The following is a 15,038-nucleotide window of genomic DNA, read 5'->3' as shown; positions in this document are numbered from 1 at the left end:
AAAATGCCAGAAGAATTTAAAAACACCAACCACCAACCAAAATGAAATTGGGAAGTATAAGTTCCCAATTTAATTTTTCTTTTTAAAATTGTATTTGTTGTTCCGGGTCTCTTAAATTCCCATATACATATTAGGATCATCTTGTCAATTTCTAAAAAAAAAAAGAGAGAGAGACAACTGGGATTCTGGGAGAGATTGCATTGAATCTGCAATCAATTTAGAGAGTATTGTCATGTTAGTACTATATTCTGATTCCACTTATTTAGATCTCGAATTTCTTTTAACATTGTTTTGTAGTTTTCAGACTAAGTTTTTCACTTTTGTTAAATTTATCCCTAAGTATTTTATTATTTTTGATGGTAATATAAATGAAATTCTTTTCTTAATTTAATTTTTGGATTGTTCATTGCTAGTGTATACAAATATATTTGATTTTTGTATATTGATCCTGTACTGTGCAACCTTGCTGAACTCATTTACTAGTTTTAATTTCTTAGTGGATCCCTTAAGACGTTCTGTAATTATACAGGACATTCTGTATGAATTACATAATGTACAAATAAAAATAGGTTTACTTCTTTCCTTCCGACACGAGTATCATTTATTTCTTTTCCTTCCTAAATTTCCTTGGCTGAAACCTTCAGTGCAATGCTGAATAGAAGAGGGGGAAGAATAGGGACACCTGGGTGGCTCAGCCAGTTAAGTAGCTGCCTTCAGCTCAGGTCATGATCCCAGGGTCCTGGGGTCTGGCTCCCTGCTCAGCGGGAAATCTGCTTCTCCATCTCCCTCTGCCCCTACCCATCCTGCTTGTGTGTGTGTGCATGCGTGTTCTCTAATAAATAAATAATCTTAAAGAAGGAGAAGAAGAAGAAGAAGAAAAGAAGAAGAAGAAGAAGAAGAAGAAGGAGAAGAAGAAGAAGAAGAAGAAGACGACGACATCCTTGCCTGTTTCTCATCTTAGGAGGAAAACATTAGTCTTTCATCATTAAATATGAACTTTAGTTCTTTCATATAAGGTTGAAGAAATTCCCTTCTATTCCTAGTTTGTTGAATGTTTTTACACAAGTATTGTCAAATGCTTTTTCTGTGTCGATTGAGATGATCATGTGTTTTTTTGTCCTTTATTCTATTGATATGGTATATGTCATAGGCAGAATAGTACCCCCAACCAAAGATGTCCACATTTTAATGCCCAGAACCTGAGTATGTTACATTCCACAAGGCTGCAAATGGAACTAAAGTTGCTGATCAGTGGACTTTAAAATAGGGACATTATCCTGATTATCCACGTGGGCCCAGGGTAATTATAAGGGTCTTTATAAGGGAAGGAAGCAGGGGGAAGGAGAATCATAGAGTTGGCAGCATGAGAAGGACTCTGTCCACTGTTGCTCATTTTGAATATGGAGGCATGCAAGGAATGTGGTGGCCCCTAGAAGCTGGAAAAGTCAAGGAGGTGAATTCTCTCCCTTGAGCCTCCAAAAAGAAGTGCTGATCCAGATTAGCCCAATGAGGCCTAATTTGGAATTCTGACCTCCAAACTATACAATAATAAATTTGTATTGCTTTAAATCACTAAGATTGTAGTAATTTATTACAGTAGCAATAGGAGACTAATAAAGTGTATTACATTGGTTGATTTTTCAGATGTTAAACCAAACTTTCATTCCTGGGATAAATCCCAGTTGATCATGGCACACAAGTTTTTTTAATATATTGCTAGATTTGATTTGCTAGTGTATTGTTGAGGATTTTTGAGTATATATTCATTAATGATGTTGGTCTATAGTTTTGTGTATGTGTGATGTCTTCATTTGGCTTTAGCATCAGGGTAATACTGGTCTCACAGAATAAGTTGGGAAGTACTCTCCATATCTGCTATTAGTAAAGCCACTCCAGCTTTGTTATAGTTACTGTTTTCATGATATAACTTTGTCCATGCTTTTACTTTCAATGTATTTGAAACCTGTCTTTAATCTAGATTTCCTATATAATGGATTTCCTTTATAATAAATGATATTTTTATGGCAATAAAACTGCACTTTTTCTCTTATGAGCTGCTATTTTTGAAAAATTAGCTGCTGATGTAAACTTTTGTTTTTTTAAGTATAATACCTTTTCATTTTCACATACTCTGGTTCTCTTGTTTGCACTAAGTCTTGGTATTTGGGCTTCTTTTTGGTTTGTTTAAAATAAAATTTAGAGGGTGCCTGGGTGGCTCAGTCATTTAAGCATCTGCCCTCGGTTCAGGTCATGATTCTAGGGTCCTGGGATCAGAGCTGCACATCAGGCTCCCTGCTCAGTGGGGAGTCTGCTTCTCCCTTTGCTCCTCCCCTGCTTGTGTTCACTCTCCCTCTCTCGAATAAATATTTAAATATTTAAAAAATTAAAAAATAAAATTTAGAAACTGTATGTTGGACCCACTTTTTTTTTCTATTGGTTTGAGAAATCTATAACTCTAACAACCACTAAACTAGAAAATTTCCAAGACTAGTTTGGAGTTCTGTTGTATACACAACATAGGCTGTTTCTATTAAACAAGTTTAGTAAACTTATGAATAATTTTTAAAGTAGTAACATTTTATCAGTATTTTTGCTTTAACTCATTTTTTTAAAAAAATTTTATTTGTTTATTTGATAGACAGAGATCACAAGTAGGCAGAGAGGCAGGCAGAGAAGAGGGGGTGGGAGGCAGGCTCCCTGCTGAGCAGAGAGCCTGATGTGGGGCTCGATCTCAGGACCCTGGGATCATGACCTGAGCTGAAGGCAGAGGCTTTAACCCACTGAGCCACCCAGGCCCCCCTTTAACTTGTATTTTTTAAAAGACATTATAAAATTGACTTTGCAAAAGAAATGTAAACCATATAAATCACTACTATACATTGAGAATTGAGAATAATTGAGAACCATCTAAAAGTCCAATAATATGGATTGGTTAAATTATAATGAATTCATGTTTTACTTATCTATTAAAAATCATGCTTTATAATAGTATTGTGTGACATGGAAAATGTTTACCTCTAGGTCAAGTTGTCCTATTCTAGTAATTGCTCCCTCCCCTTAACCATTTTGGGTATGTTGCTGCTTCCCAAATTGTCTTATCACATCTATTGGCTTTCTTTAATCCTGCTCACTCCTTTGTACCCAGTTGCTTTGTTAATCCCTGCTCAAGCACACCATGTTAGTGTGTCTGTTGCCTGCCAGGACCCTGGGAAAATTTATACACAGGTTAATGGTGACATTATAGCTTTAATCTCTGGCTGGTGAAATTAAGACAAAATTACAGAGAAAATGATGAATGCCTAATTTCAAGTATTATTATGATATGTACACTGCAACTGATAATGAGGGTTACCACTAATTAAATGTTTTAAGTTACTGTTCTTTATATATCATCCCCTTTAATCTTTTCAATAACCCTATGAGGTATCATAGTTATCATCCCTAGTTTATACATGAGAACAAATTAAATATCTTTGATTATTGTGAGTTAATATATTGTCTTTGTTTTCTTTTGTAGATCATTCACGAGAAGTCCTGGAGCAATTAGTAGGCCCAAACAAACTAAAGCAAGTGACATGGACTGTTTACTGATGCTTATTGAAGCTTTTCAAAGTGAGGATCTTTATACTACATTCCCAGGAAACAATGGTCTTAGAGATTGGCTTTCAGATAATGTGCTTTTTGCTTTGAAGTTAACAGACCCTTAAACATTTAATAGTGCTATTATCCTGTTTGTTTGTGGAGTCATTGTTTTTGACAGGGTAAGCCTAGCATGCCCTCTGATGTATTGGGGTGGGGGGGCAGGAGGGGAGTATTGTGTTTGTTTCTTAAATAACAAAGTTTTAAATTACCAGTTTTTCCTGGAGATTTCCTTCTCCTACCTACCTAGTTGAGCTGCCATAAGAGAAATTTACCAGTATGAATAACCATTGGGAGAATTCTTAGTATCTCTAAAAGCGTAATTACCTTCCTAGTTATTTTCTGGCTCCTACTTTCCTTAAGTATTTAAATGCTGCCTCAGCAGAGCGATGAGTTGTTATCTTAACCAAATGGGATGGCCATTTGGTCTTTTCTTCTGCCCTAGCAGGAGCAATGGGGAGTAGGTGAGGGGAAGGGGCTGGGGCCGGGGAGTCTCTATACGCACCACTATGAAGTCATTCAAGGCTCACCATTATATACAGGGGAGATTTTAAAATATCTTAGGTAATGGGCACCTGGGTGGCTCAGTCGTTAATCAGCTGCCTTCAGCTCAGGTCAAGATTCCTGGGGTCCGGGATCAAGGCCTGCATCCAGCTCCCTGCTCAGTGGGAAACCTGCTTCTCGCTCTCCCACTCCCCTTGCTTGTGTTCCCCCTCTCTGTGTCTCTCTCTGTCAAATAAATAAAATCTTTTAAAAAAATAAAATATCTTAAGTAACATTTGGATATCTCAAAGACCTTGTACCCTCCTAATAAATCACCAAAAGAGGATAACAAAAACAGGGTTTGTAGATATTTAGACTTAAACGTAAATCTCTTTGTCTCATCAAGTTGACTTCCACAGTGCTCCAGAGTATAATTTACTCTTATCTTGCTGGGAAGTGCAATAACCAGCAGAGCACTCTGAATTTTCAAAGGATACTGTCAACAAAACTTTTTCCTCTCAAATATCATCCAATGCCATTGTAACCTTTAATTCTATTAATTTTAACCAAGTCTGAATCAAAATTTAGGTTGATCACATTTAAGAGCCAACATACCAATGGAAATTAGATGCACAAAAGTTGTTTCACTGGGCTGAAATAAACTCTGACTTCCAAGTTCAACAATCTCCAAATCCTCCAGAGCTGGGCTCCCAAACTCCCATCAAATTATCCTATTTTCCTATCTAAGCAACAACTTGCCCTTAACTGCTTTCTCCACATTTCCACTGGATGACTATAACTCTGATCACATTTCCCTGGTACCATAATCCCAATGGCATGCACACGTTATTAGAAAGTTTGTATATAATGCACATGTTATGAACATCTCCAAAGCAGTGTTTCAAAACATAAGAAAGAACATTAGAAAGGCTGCATTTTATATTTCACTTGTAACACATATAACGCTGGTGTTTAGTTTTAAATTAGAGAATAAAAAATCTATAGTACAGAATCATAAGACCCAAAGGTAAAACCCGGAGACCTCCCACCCCAGTCTCCCAGGTATCTGGTACCCTCCCAGAAGACAACCACAGTTAGCAATTACTTATTTATCTTTTCAGGGATATGCTATGTATGTTGCAAACAAATATGTATTGTATTTGTGTGTATATATATATACATATGTGGGTACATACATACATTTTTTTATATATTCCTCTATAAATAGTGGTATGCTATACATATTCTTCTTCACATTCTCATTTATGTCATAGGGTTTTTACTGATATATAAGATCCTGACAACCTGGACCATGTAGTGGTAGCATAACCAATTTCTAGCTAACCTTAGTGAACCATAAAGAAGCATCAAAAAGTGTCATGGTATCACTGGGAAATTCTAAAATCTTTATTTTATTTATTTATTTATTTATTTATTTTAAAATCTTTATTTTTATCCACGACTGTCAGTTGAGGTCCTGTTGTGTACCAAGTACTGTATGAGGCACTTTATTCTTTCATTTAATAAAATAGCCTTGAGGTGAGGTTTCTTAAGTTTGTTACAGTTTTATAGATGAAGAAATTAAAGTTCAGAGAGCTTAACTGGCCTAAAGTCCCAACTAGAAAGTGACAGAGTTGCCTGACTCCAAAGCCCACATACTCTGTAGCACACTAAATGCAGCTCTGATCTTTACAGGTCATTGTTTTTGAAATACAGTACTCTTCTCTATTTTGTATTGTGTCTAATTTGAAGATCCATCATATAGTTATTCTCAACTACAGAAACAGACTTCGCTTTTTCATTTTCTTTCTCATTCTTCTCTACTACTTAAGTTACATGTTGCTACCATTTTGGTACTGCCTTCTAGAATTCTATTCCTATAGCAGTAAAAGTAGAAAACTGTCAGGTAGAGATTTGCATATTTGGCATAATGCAGAACGAGTTACATGACAAAGGCTGACAAAACTTATGACTTAATATTTTGGAAACAAGATATACATGCTTTAAGCTGGAGGGTCTTTTAGCGTTAAACCCAAACATAGTTATATTCACACTTGGAAGCACTTGGACAACTCAAGGCTGAAAATCCCATACTGTGCTTGTTGTCAACCCATTGTTTTCCCTCCTGGTAGGCTCTGGAAGTGAATATTCTACCACTTTGTGCAGTTGATGTTGAATGCTATGTCCACTAAACTGGGGTCGTCCAGGGTCACCAATCAGTACTTGAGTTCTGTGGGTCCAAAAGCAATTCTTCAGCCATTGATGAAGACTGTCTGCAAGGTCTTCATCATAAAACATATCTCCAAGCACAACAAGGTCCCACTTTTCTTGTTCCAAATCCAAAATGTTTTTGGTTAAAATGGGAAAAGGGTTCAGTTGGTTCAACTCACAATTCAGTATGATAGCCATTCCTGCAACTTTAAAAAGCACATAATGAATTGGTTTATGCTAGGCAGTTTTAATCCCCTATTATTAATTTAAGTTATTTAGAAAATCTAACAATATTTTTTCCCTTTTATTGAAAGTTGTTTTTTAGGTAAAGAAGTATCTACCAACATAAACTATTTACTGCAATTTTCAAATATATGAGTGGATATCCTAAAAACAAAACAAACAATACAAAACACCTAGAAATGTGGAGGTTTCAAGGAATATTTGCTGATCTAATAACCAAGAGGTTTGGTTTATTATAGCTGTCTAGGGAAACAGGTCTTGGACTTGAGCAACCTGAGTCCCCTGTATAAAATAAGGATCTTGGGGCACCGGAGTGGCTCAGTCCATTGAGTCTGACTCTTGATTTCAGCTCAGGTCATGATCTCAGAGTTGTGAGATCGAGCCCTGCACTAGGCTCACATGCTGGGTGTGGAGCCTGCTTAAGATTCTCTCTCTCCCTCTTCCTCTACCCCTCTCCACCCACACCCCCCCCAATAAATAAATAAAATAAAATAAGAATAAAAGCTAGATCCTCAGTAAAATTGACAATTAAAAGAAAATCAGATAAAATTAAAACTGACTTGTCTCAACTTGGGTTTTAATGGAATAAAATCACCCTCAAAACACAAGGCCTATCTTCACTTGGGTTTTGGGTCAAATATATACAACCTACATATTTCAGGAAATCCCTTGCCCAGAAATTAACAGTAAGTGCTCCCAGCTTGGTACACTTTGGGCTATCCAACAGACATAAATACAAATCCTCTCAAGAAATATGCACTTCAGGGATGCCTGGATGGCTCAGTTGGTTAAGCTGCTGCCTTCGGCTCAGGTCATGATCCCAGAGTTCTGGGATCAAGTCCCGCAACGGGTTCCTTGCTCGGCAGGGAGCCTGCTTCTCTTGCTGCATCTGCCTGCCTCTCTGCCTGCTTGTGTGTACTCTCTCTCTCTCTCTCTCTGGCAAATAAATAAAATATTAAAAAAAAAAAAAAGAAATATGTACTTCAATTCAGGACCCACAGGGTCTTCACAGATTATGTCCCACTGAACATAAGTTCACAATATCTGATGACAAAATATGCATGGAAATAAGCTATCATGTTGAGGCATCCATAGATATTTATCCTGGAAGAAAATAAAGATGAGCTTTAAATATTTTTAAATATGAGATCCTTACTAGGGTCTATGTCGTTGGCCAAGATCCTTGATGCCCCACTCATCTTGGCAGCAATAGCTGTAGCTCCACATCCACTCCCAAGATCTAACACAGACTTTCCTCTAACAACATCAGGATTATCCAAAAGATACCTAATTTGGAAAGAAAGCAAAGAACACTATCTGAGATAGAAGGTCAGCAGGAGGTATTAAAAAAGGAAAATCTTTTTTTTTTTTTTTTTAAGCTCTATGCCCAACATAGGGGTTGAACTCACGACCCTGAGTTCAAAAGTCACAAGCTCTAATGACTCAGTCAACCAGGCAATCCCCCCAAAAATGTCTTTTTAAAATACTGAACACTTATTATGATCCTGAAACAGTCAAGCACCTACAATATAGACTAACAAAATACTGCTATAATAAGGATTCAGTAAACTAGATTCAAAATTCAAAATTCAAAATTGATTGTCCATCATAGAGTGGTTTTACCTATAGTTTATGTTGAGTTATAATGACCTCTCTGGTAAGGTACGAAGTCCAGTTCAATCAATTTGGACCGAGGTCAAACAGTTATCAAACACTGAAGATGGATAAGAAACCCTGAAATAATATATATCAACCAACACTTGACCTTACTACTGAAAAATGAAGAATATCAGGGATTATGGCAAAGTAGGCGTGTACATGGCTGTCTAAGTGGAAAGCTGCTACCCATCTTTAGCTCACTGCTGCCATGTAGAAATCCTGTGTTAATCAGATACTTCTGTTTTTTCAAGATCAGACATTACATGAAATTTCCCAAGTTTATTTTTATTTCTTGTTTTTTTTAAACTTCCCAAGTTTTAAATGTTAGCAACTGATTTTTCATTTTAAGTTTACAAGTAAAGGCCAAACGAAACACATCTGTGGGTGTACCAACTTGTGACCTTTGATTCAGTCTGTTAAGGAATTTGATTGTATTTTTATTTGAAGTTGACAAACAATCACTTTAATAGACGTCACTGAAAATGTCAATATTTTCAAGGTATGATGTAAGTGAACATAGCTTGAAAATTTGGCAACTACCAGAAAATCAGAATTGTTTGATAACACCTAGAAAGCTTTCCAATCTTCAGGATTCTCTAAACAGCTCTACATATGCATTTATTTATTTTGCATTTAAACTATATACAACATTAATTCTGTTAGGTCATCCCACTCCTGCAAATGAGAAGTGCTTATCCATTTAATTTCAGAGGTCAATAGGCTGAAGGTATAAGCAAGTTTAATCATTAAACAATCTAAGAGCAAAAACCAGACTGAAATGCTAAAAGCTCTTGCCTTTGTCTCAGCAGTTGTGTTTTAATAAAAAGCATAGTGTGATGTATGAGAGAATGTCCGAAAGAACATTTCTGCAGTGTGGGGGTTGGGGGGGTGGTGGAAGAGGAGACCTTAACAATGCAGATTCAGGGCACACTTGGCTGGCTCAGTTTGTACAGCATGCAACTCTTGGTCTCAGGGTTGTGAGTTCAAGCCCCACGATGGGCATAGAGCTTACTTGAAAAAAAAAAGGAAAATGCAGATTCAAGTCCAGAGTTCAATTGAGATGTCACTAAGTCACTAGAGAAGAGGGAATCCTTGTGGGACCCACTCACTCACATCTCTTGTTTTTTGGGTAATTGAAAGAAGTGAGCCTCCAGGGAGGGATGGAGTGTAAAGCTCGAGTAACAACATTTATGAGATTAAACTAGGAGAGCTGAAGGACTGGGGCTTTAAGAAACTGCACTGGCCATACCTTATGAACCATGAACCAGAGAATAGTGTGAAATTTCCAGATCATTCATAATATCTAGGGTCTTGACAGCCGATCCTAGGGTTTCTCTTAGAGAGAGAACTATATTTGGGGAAATACATTGATAAGCCTGGAGTGTGCTTACATTGCTCCAAATTAAGAAAACAAGAATTTGGGGGTTTCACTGTTTTTTTGTTTGTTTGTTTGTTTTGTTTTGTTTTTGTGAGGAGCAAAGAGAATGCAGAGCTGGAAGGGGCTGAAAAAAGAATCTGAAGAAAACAGGATCTGTTTGGGCCTTAAAGCTTCCCATTTCAGATAGGGAAATACCTAGACAGGGCCTGGCCTCCTGGCCAGTAGATTGCCCAGTAAGGCTCGCTGTAGGGCCACAGGTCAGCTTTTTGCCACCAGAACTTGCATCTGGGCGTCAAAAGCCGCAACTGGATTTCAGGGGTGAGGCTGCCACTGCTGGTGACTTCGGTGTTCTCTTCCAGGAAAGCTTTCATCTTGGGGTCCAAAAAGCTTCCAGTTCCTCTCCAAGGGGAATGGCCCCAGGGAAATGAGGAAAGACCATTGCTTCTCACAGCATTCAGAAAGACACCACGGCGGTTCATGTGAAATGGTGCAAATGTTCTCCAACCTAGGCTCGAAGCCATCATCCTTTTCCAAAACACAGGTTCTGTCAACGTGGCTGTTGATAAGAGCTGCTGCTCCTCCTGAGGAAGGAAGGGTCTGGCTGCCACAGTAATCTCAACTGGAATCTGTGGGTCTCTAAAAACAGAAATAATACTGAAAATTCCAAGGTTCACTGACACTTCCAAATCCCATTACATAGGAAGAAAATATTACAGTATAAGCTCTGTAGCAGATGATTCACAAGTGCAAGTCCATTTCAGATGGAAATATTGGTGCATCAACTTAGGAAAATCCAACCTTTTAAAAGGAAGTATTTTGGGGCACCTGGGTGGCTCAGTGGGTTAAAGCCTCTGCCTTCAGCTCAGGTCATGATCCCAGGGTCCTGGGATTAAGACCCGCATCTGGGCTCTCTGCTCAGCAGGGAGCCTGCTTCCCTTCCTCTCTCTCTCTCTGCTGCCTCTCTGTCTACTTGTAATCTCTGTCAAATAAATAAATAAATAAATAAATCTTTAAAAAAAATTTAAAAGGAAGTATTTTCACAAAGGCCTTTTAATAATTTAGAACAATAAACATACAAGCATTTGATTTTGAGAGAAAACCTCCGGAACATGCCAGTTACATAAAATAAGGTTTAAAGTTCTTTCACACACACACAAAATAAAGTTCTTTAACACATTCAATAAATCACTTACCTTTAAGCAGGCACTGTGAGCAAAATAAGTCTCCATCTTTGGGACGCTTAGATTCTAGCGGTGAGGTAGAGCTGTTACCAGGGCAAACACGGTTCTTGCCTTTATGAAGTCTTGCCAAGAGTTGTGGAGGTTACCAAACTATAATTGTGGACAAAGATATACAAGTTATACTGAGTACACTCTTTCAGTAACGGCTGTTGTAGCATAAAACATCAATGTAATCAAAATTCAGAATTTTTCTTAAAACTTTATGGACTTAATTGTCATAAAAGTATACCAACTCGCAAATATCCTCCTGTAACTACCTCCGATGACTCATCTTTACCAAGCCTCGGCCGAAAAGGCTTGCTCCAATAGAAAAATGCCTTGATAAGAATAAGAAAGAATAAGAAACAGCAGTTTAAACACAAACTACATGCCCAGTTTTTTGGGACCTCTGAACTGTTCTGCATCAATGTTTTAAATAGTCCTGTACCCATCCGCCCAAATATTACAGTAGGCGCCCCAAACTCAAACGCCTACCAGAGGGCCGGACTGGTGACCCTGAGTGGTGCCGCTGGTTATAACAGAGGGGCTGTGGCGACCTGGAGACTGTTTCTGAGCAGTGCAAAGGGGCCAGGAAACTGCTTCCAGGTAAAAGAACACGCTGCCAGATCTTCCAGTTTCTCAAGATAATACAGGGCTTCACACATAAACCCCCACTTGTAAACAAAAGCGATCAATTAAAATATCAGAACACAGGGCAGGCTAAAACGCCTGCCAGGCCACTTGTGTACGAGCTCAGGGTAGACCTGCACTGGGTGTCATCTCCCCATTGTGCCCTCGGGATCCCAGGGTCTCTAACCGCCTCTTCTCTCTGGACTCATTCTGTTAGGAAGCGTTGGGTCAGCCCTTGAATCGCACTAGCCGAGGCTTGTAAACACAGCACGGCAAACAGGAGGTGATTTTGGTTTGGAACGTCAGGTCGTCTACACCGGCGCCTCCCCCTTCCACCCCAGCACCAATGGAGCATCCTTTGTGAACGTGACTATGCGGGGGACACTACGTATCTGTTATTAATTGTTAAGGAAAGAAGAGGGGTTAAAAAGGTTAAGTTCCCAAAGTGTACCTGACCACTTTATTTCCCTCCGAGGAGAACGGGACTCGGTCTTAAAGGGGCAGGCACAGTCGTCCTTTTGTCCTTACCAGGCTGGCCTAACAGCGGCCCAGCGAAGCGCTCGCCTTTTAGCGTCTTTCCCGGCATTCTTCAGAATCTCACCTGGTGCGCCGAGTTCCCCCCACCCGACAGGCTGCGCGCGACTCCGGGTGCCGAGCGTGGACCGCGCACCCCGCCCTCCTTCCCAGCAGCCTCCCTCGGCCTTTTCCTGCTTTTCTTAAAGGGGCAGGGCCTTCAGAAGAGGCGGCGCCCCGACCTCGCTCTGGAAGCAAGGGAGCATCAAACTCTGATTTCTGCGAGATCCAAACTGTGGAGCGTCTGCTTTTGCCAGTCACTTGTTGGAGAGGAAAAATGTTTCTCTTCCCTTCCTCCATCCTTCAAAGCTTCTTCCAGCTGCTCTTAGAATTCAATTGACATGAAACACATCAACAGAAGAAAACCAAATTGGATCTTGTACCTGTGGGAAGGCCACGTGTGGGAGAGATGCAAAAATAGAAAAGTAAAAGGTTTACATGTCACCCTGAACTAAGGAGAAGGGAGTTTGGGACATCAAAGGGAAGGAAAGTAAGGCACAGAAGATGAAAAGGTATAAATGTTTACTGGGCCACACAGAAACAATAGGACAGGGAGAGAATTTTAACAACAGACTTTGCTGAATTCCTCACTATCACACCTAGTTCATATTATGCTGTAATTATCCATGGAAATAGATTTCTTCTGGAGCACATCCTCTATTTATATTCTTCAGGTTAAAAGTCTTCCCTCCGGAGGCCTGGCTCCCAAGCCCTCCAGTTTGGGGACCCCTGAGCCACACCCCAGGACTCCGCCTGCCACCCAGGAAGAAACCGTGCCTTTTGGAGCTGTGCAAAACCCTCAGAGCTGGAGAAAGCTGCATGGACACCCAAGGCCACCCCCATCTTCGGCACCCACTGCTGCCCACTAACCCAGAGCCTGATGTCCAGCCCGATCTCCTTCCTGAATTCTGCCCCAGGGGAGCTCCCCTCAGCGTGGGTCCGGCTGTGGTCCCAGACTGGTGAAAGATGCACCTAGCGAGAAGGTCCTCCGGACACCGGGTGGGTGCACAGCCAGAATCGCTACAGAACGCCGGCCAGCTCCAAACAGCACAGTTTCCTCCTGGGTGCCAGGCGGAATCCTGGGGTGTGGCTCTGGGTTCCCCAATCTGGAGGGCTTGGGGGCCAGGCCTCTGAGGACAGAAGCCTGAAAACGCAACCTAGGGTTAGGGTTAGGGCCTAGGGGCATGGCAGGCCTGATCTGCTGGCGCTGAGGCTGAGCAGAGGGCCAGGGTCAAAGGGGGCATCAGGCTCTGAGTTTGGAGCCAGGTGGTGCTGGGGAAGGTGGGGGTGGCCTCAGGGAGGAATGCAGGTTTCTCCTGCTCTGTGGGTTCTGCGGAGCTCCAAACGGCTGGTTTGCTTCTGGTGGCAGGTGGACTCCTAGGGTGGGGTTCAGGGGTCCCCAATTTGGAGGGCTTGGGGGCCAGATCTCTGGGCACAGAAGCCTGACAGTGCAACCATACCGTTAGGATTAGGGCCTAGGGGCATGGCAGGCCCAATCTGCCAGCGCTGAGGCGGCATCCCCAGGGGGCTGAGTAGAGGGCAGGGCTGGCCAGCATTCTGAGGTGATCTGGGCTGGGCATGCGCCTGGTGATTTAGAAGGCATTCTCACAGGGTTCCTGAGGGCACCACTGGGAACCTCGGTCTGGGCCCAGGCGGCTCCCCTGAAGGCTCCTGCCGTTGGAAGCGAGTTTGGGTTTCTGCCCAATTCTAACGAGCATTCTGCCCAAATTTGTACTGATTTGGGCAGAATGCTCTTGAGAATTGGCTGGTGTTGGTGGCGATTGGGGCCGTGTGTGCACCCTGTGTTGGGAGGGCTTCTAGCCCTTCTAGCTTCTTGCTATGTGTGTGTTGGGTTAGGGTTAGGGTTAGGTTTAAGGTCAAGTTTAGGGTCAGGATTTAGGGTCATGGTTTAGGGTCAGGGGTTAGAGTTAGGGTTTAGGGATTTGCTAGGGTTAAGTTATTTGCCTTTAATACAAGATGTCCACGCTTAAATAAGACATTTTCTTAGAGTATTTTATGGTGAGCAAAGGTAAGCATGTAACCCAAATAGTTACAGAGAAGAACCGAATGTTCCAAAGCAGCACTTAAGACAATTATTTCTTGACAGTTATGTTTTATGGTCAATATAATTAAAAATCGAATTCCTCTGTGACTCTTCCCAGATGAATTCGCTGGCCCTGTCTTTCTGGTCTTGGCTGAAAAGCATTTTCTCAGTAGACTTCCCTAATGGGCCTCTCTGAATGGAATGGCTCTCGTAGCCCTTAGCCTGCATTACTTCCTATCTTTGTTTTATTGATTATATCCCATAGTCTTTGCAAGCTCTCAGGTGGTATTAGAGGTATATATTTGCTCTAAGAAGATACTCCATAAATATTTATTAATTCAACAAAAATGACTTTCTTTTTAATAAAAAATATTCATGTTTTATCAGTGAATTTTTTTTTTACCATATCAGAATATATTTGGAGAAAGCTATTGCTCTATGAATATACATCTGTCAAGGCTGTGGCTTTATTATGTCCTGTTATGCTTCCCTGAGCTAGTCGGAATGCTCATGATCCATGTATGAAGCTCAGCCTCAAACCTTGTGGGTGAGTTCTGTGAAGGTGCTGGGGGGTATTTGGGGGCTTGCCCTGCTGAACACCACCATGTCACCTGGGGCCAGATGTTACATGAGCACCCTCTCTTTCCCTAGCTTTTTCCATCTTCCTCTACCCTCTGTCAGCATGTGGGTTTCCCACCAGCCATATCTTTGCAGACAAACTCTGAGATGGCCTATGGCTTGGGACTCCATTGACATCAAAGCCTCGTTATAACCAGTGTCAGCGGTTTCTGTGGCACTGACATGACCTTTGTTCCCAGAATATGCCCCATGAAGAGTCCCTGAGAGTCAGGGAGTCGAGGAAAGATAAATGGGTGATTGTGGGTATGCCCCCAGGCCATCAGAACCCAAACCAAGGTTTTGGCTGTGCTGCCTACTTGCACACACATAGCAGTGCCTG

At 41.0% G+C, this 15,038-nt stretch overlaps 2 protein-coding genes across 4 annotated transcripts in view; one reads left to right on the top strand and one right to left on the bottom strand.

Moving 5' to 3' along the window:
- AMN1 (antagonist of mitotic exit network 1 homolog) overlaps nt 1-4,429 on the top strand; it is a 65,598-nt gene extending 61,169 nt beyond the window's left edge. For both annotated transcript variants that reach the window (XM_080812209.1, XM_080812210.1), the window contains exon 7: nt 3,518-4,429. In XM_080812209.1, coding sequence (XP_080668335.1) covers nt 3,518-3,591 — 74 coding nt within the window. In that variant the 3' untranslated portion in view covers nt 3,592-4,429. The remainder of the gene's footprint in view (nt 1-3,517) is intronic.
- A 1,132-nt stretch (nt 4,430-5,561) lies between these two features.
- ETFBKMT (electron transfer flavoprotein subunit beta lysine methyltransferase) lies at nt 5,562-12,151 on the bottom strand. 2 transcript variants are annotated; one of them, XM_080811442.1, is made up of 5 exons: nt 11,992-12,151; nt 10,807-10,944; nt 9,809-10,249; nt 7,733-7,863; nt 5,562-6,539 (listed from the first exon to the last, which is right to left on the bottom strand). In XM_080811442.1, the coding sequence occupies exons 3-5, from the start codon at nt 10,135-10,137 to the stop codon at nt 6,196-6,198; spliced, it is 804 nt and encodes a 267-aa protein (XP_080667568.1). In that variant the 5' UTR covers nt 10,138-10,249; nt 10,807-10,944; nt 11,992-12,151; the 3' UTR covers nt 5,562-6,195. The 2 variants fall into 2 exon arrangements, with proteins under 2 accessions (XP_080667568.1, XP_080667569.1); XM_080811443.1 differs by having other exon boundaries at nt 11,915-12,092.
- Nucleotides 12,152-15,038: the final 2,887 nt, after the last annotated feature.

The sequence above is a fragment of the Martes martes genome (genome assembly GCF_963455335.1).
Source record: "Martes martes genome assembly, chromosome: 8".
NCBI lineage: Eukaryota > Metazoa > Chordata > Mammalia > Carnivora > Mustelidae > Martes > Martes martes.
Note: the sequence above shows the minus strand (reverse complement) of the source record. Positions and strands in the feature narration are given on the sequence as shown.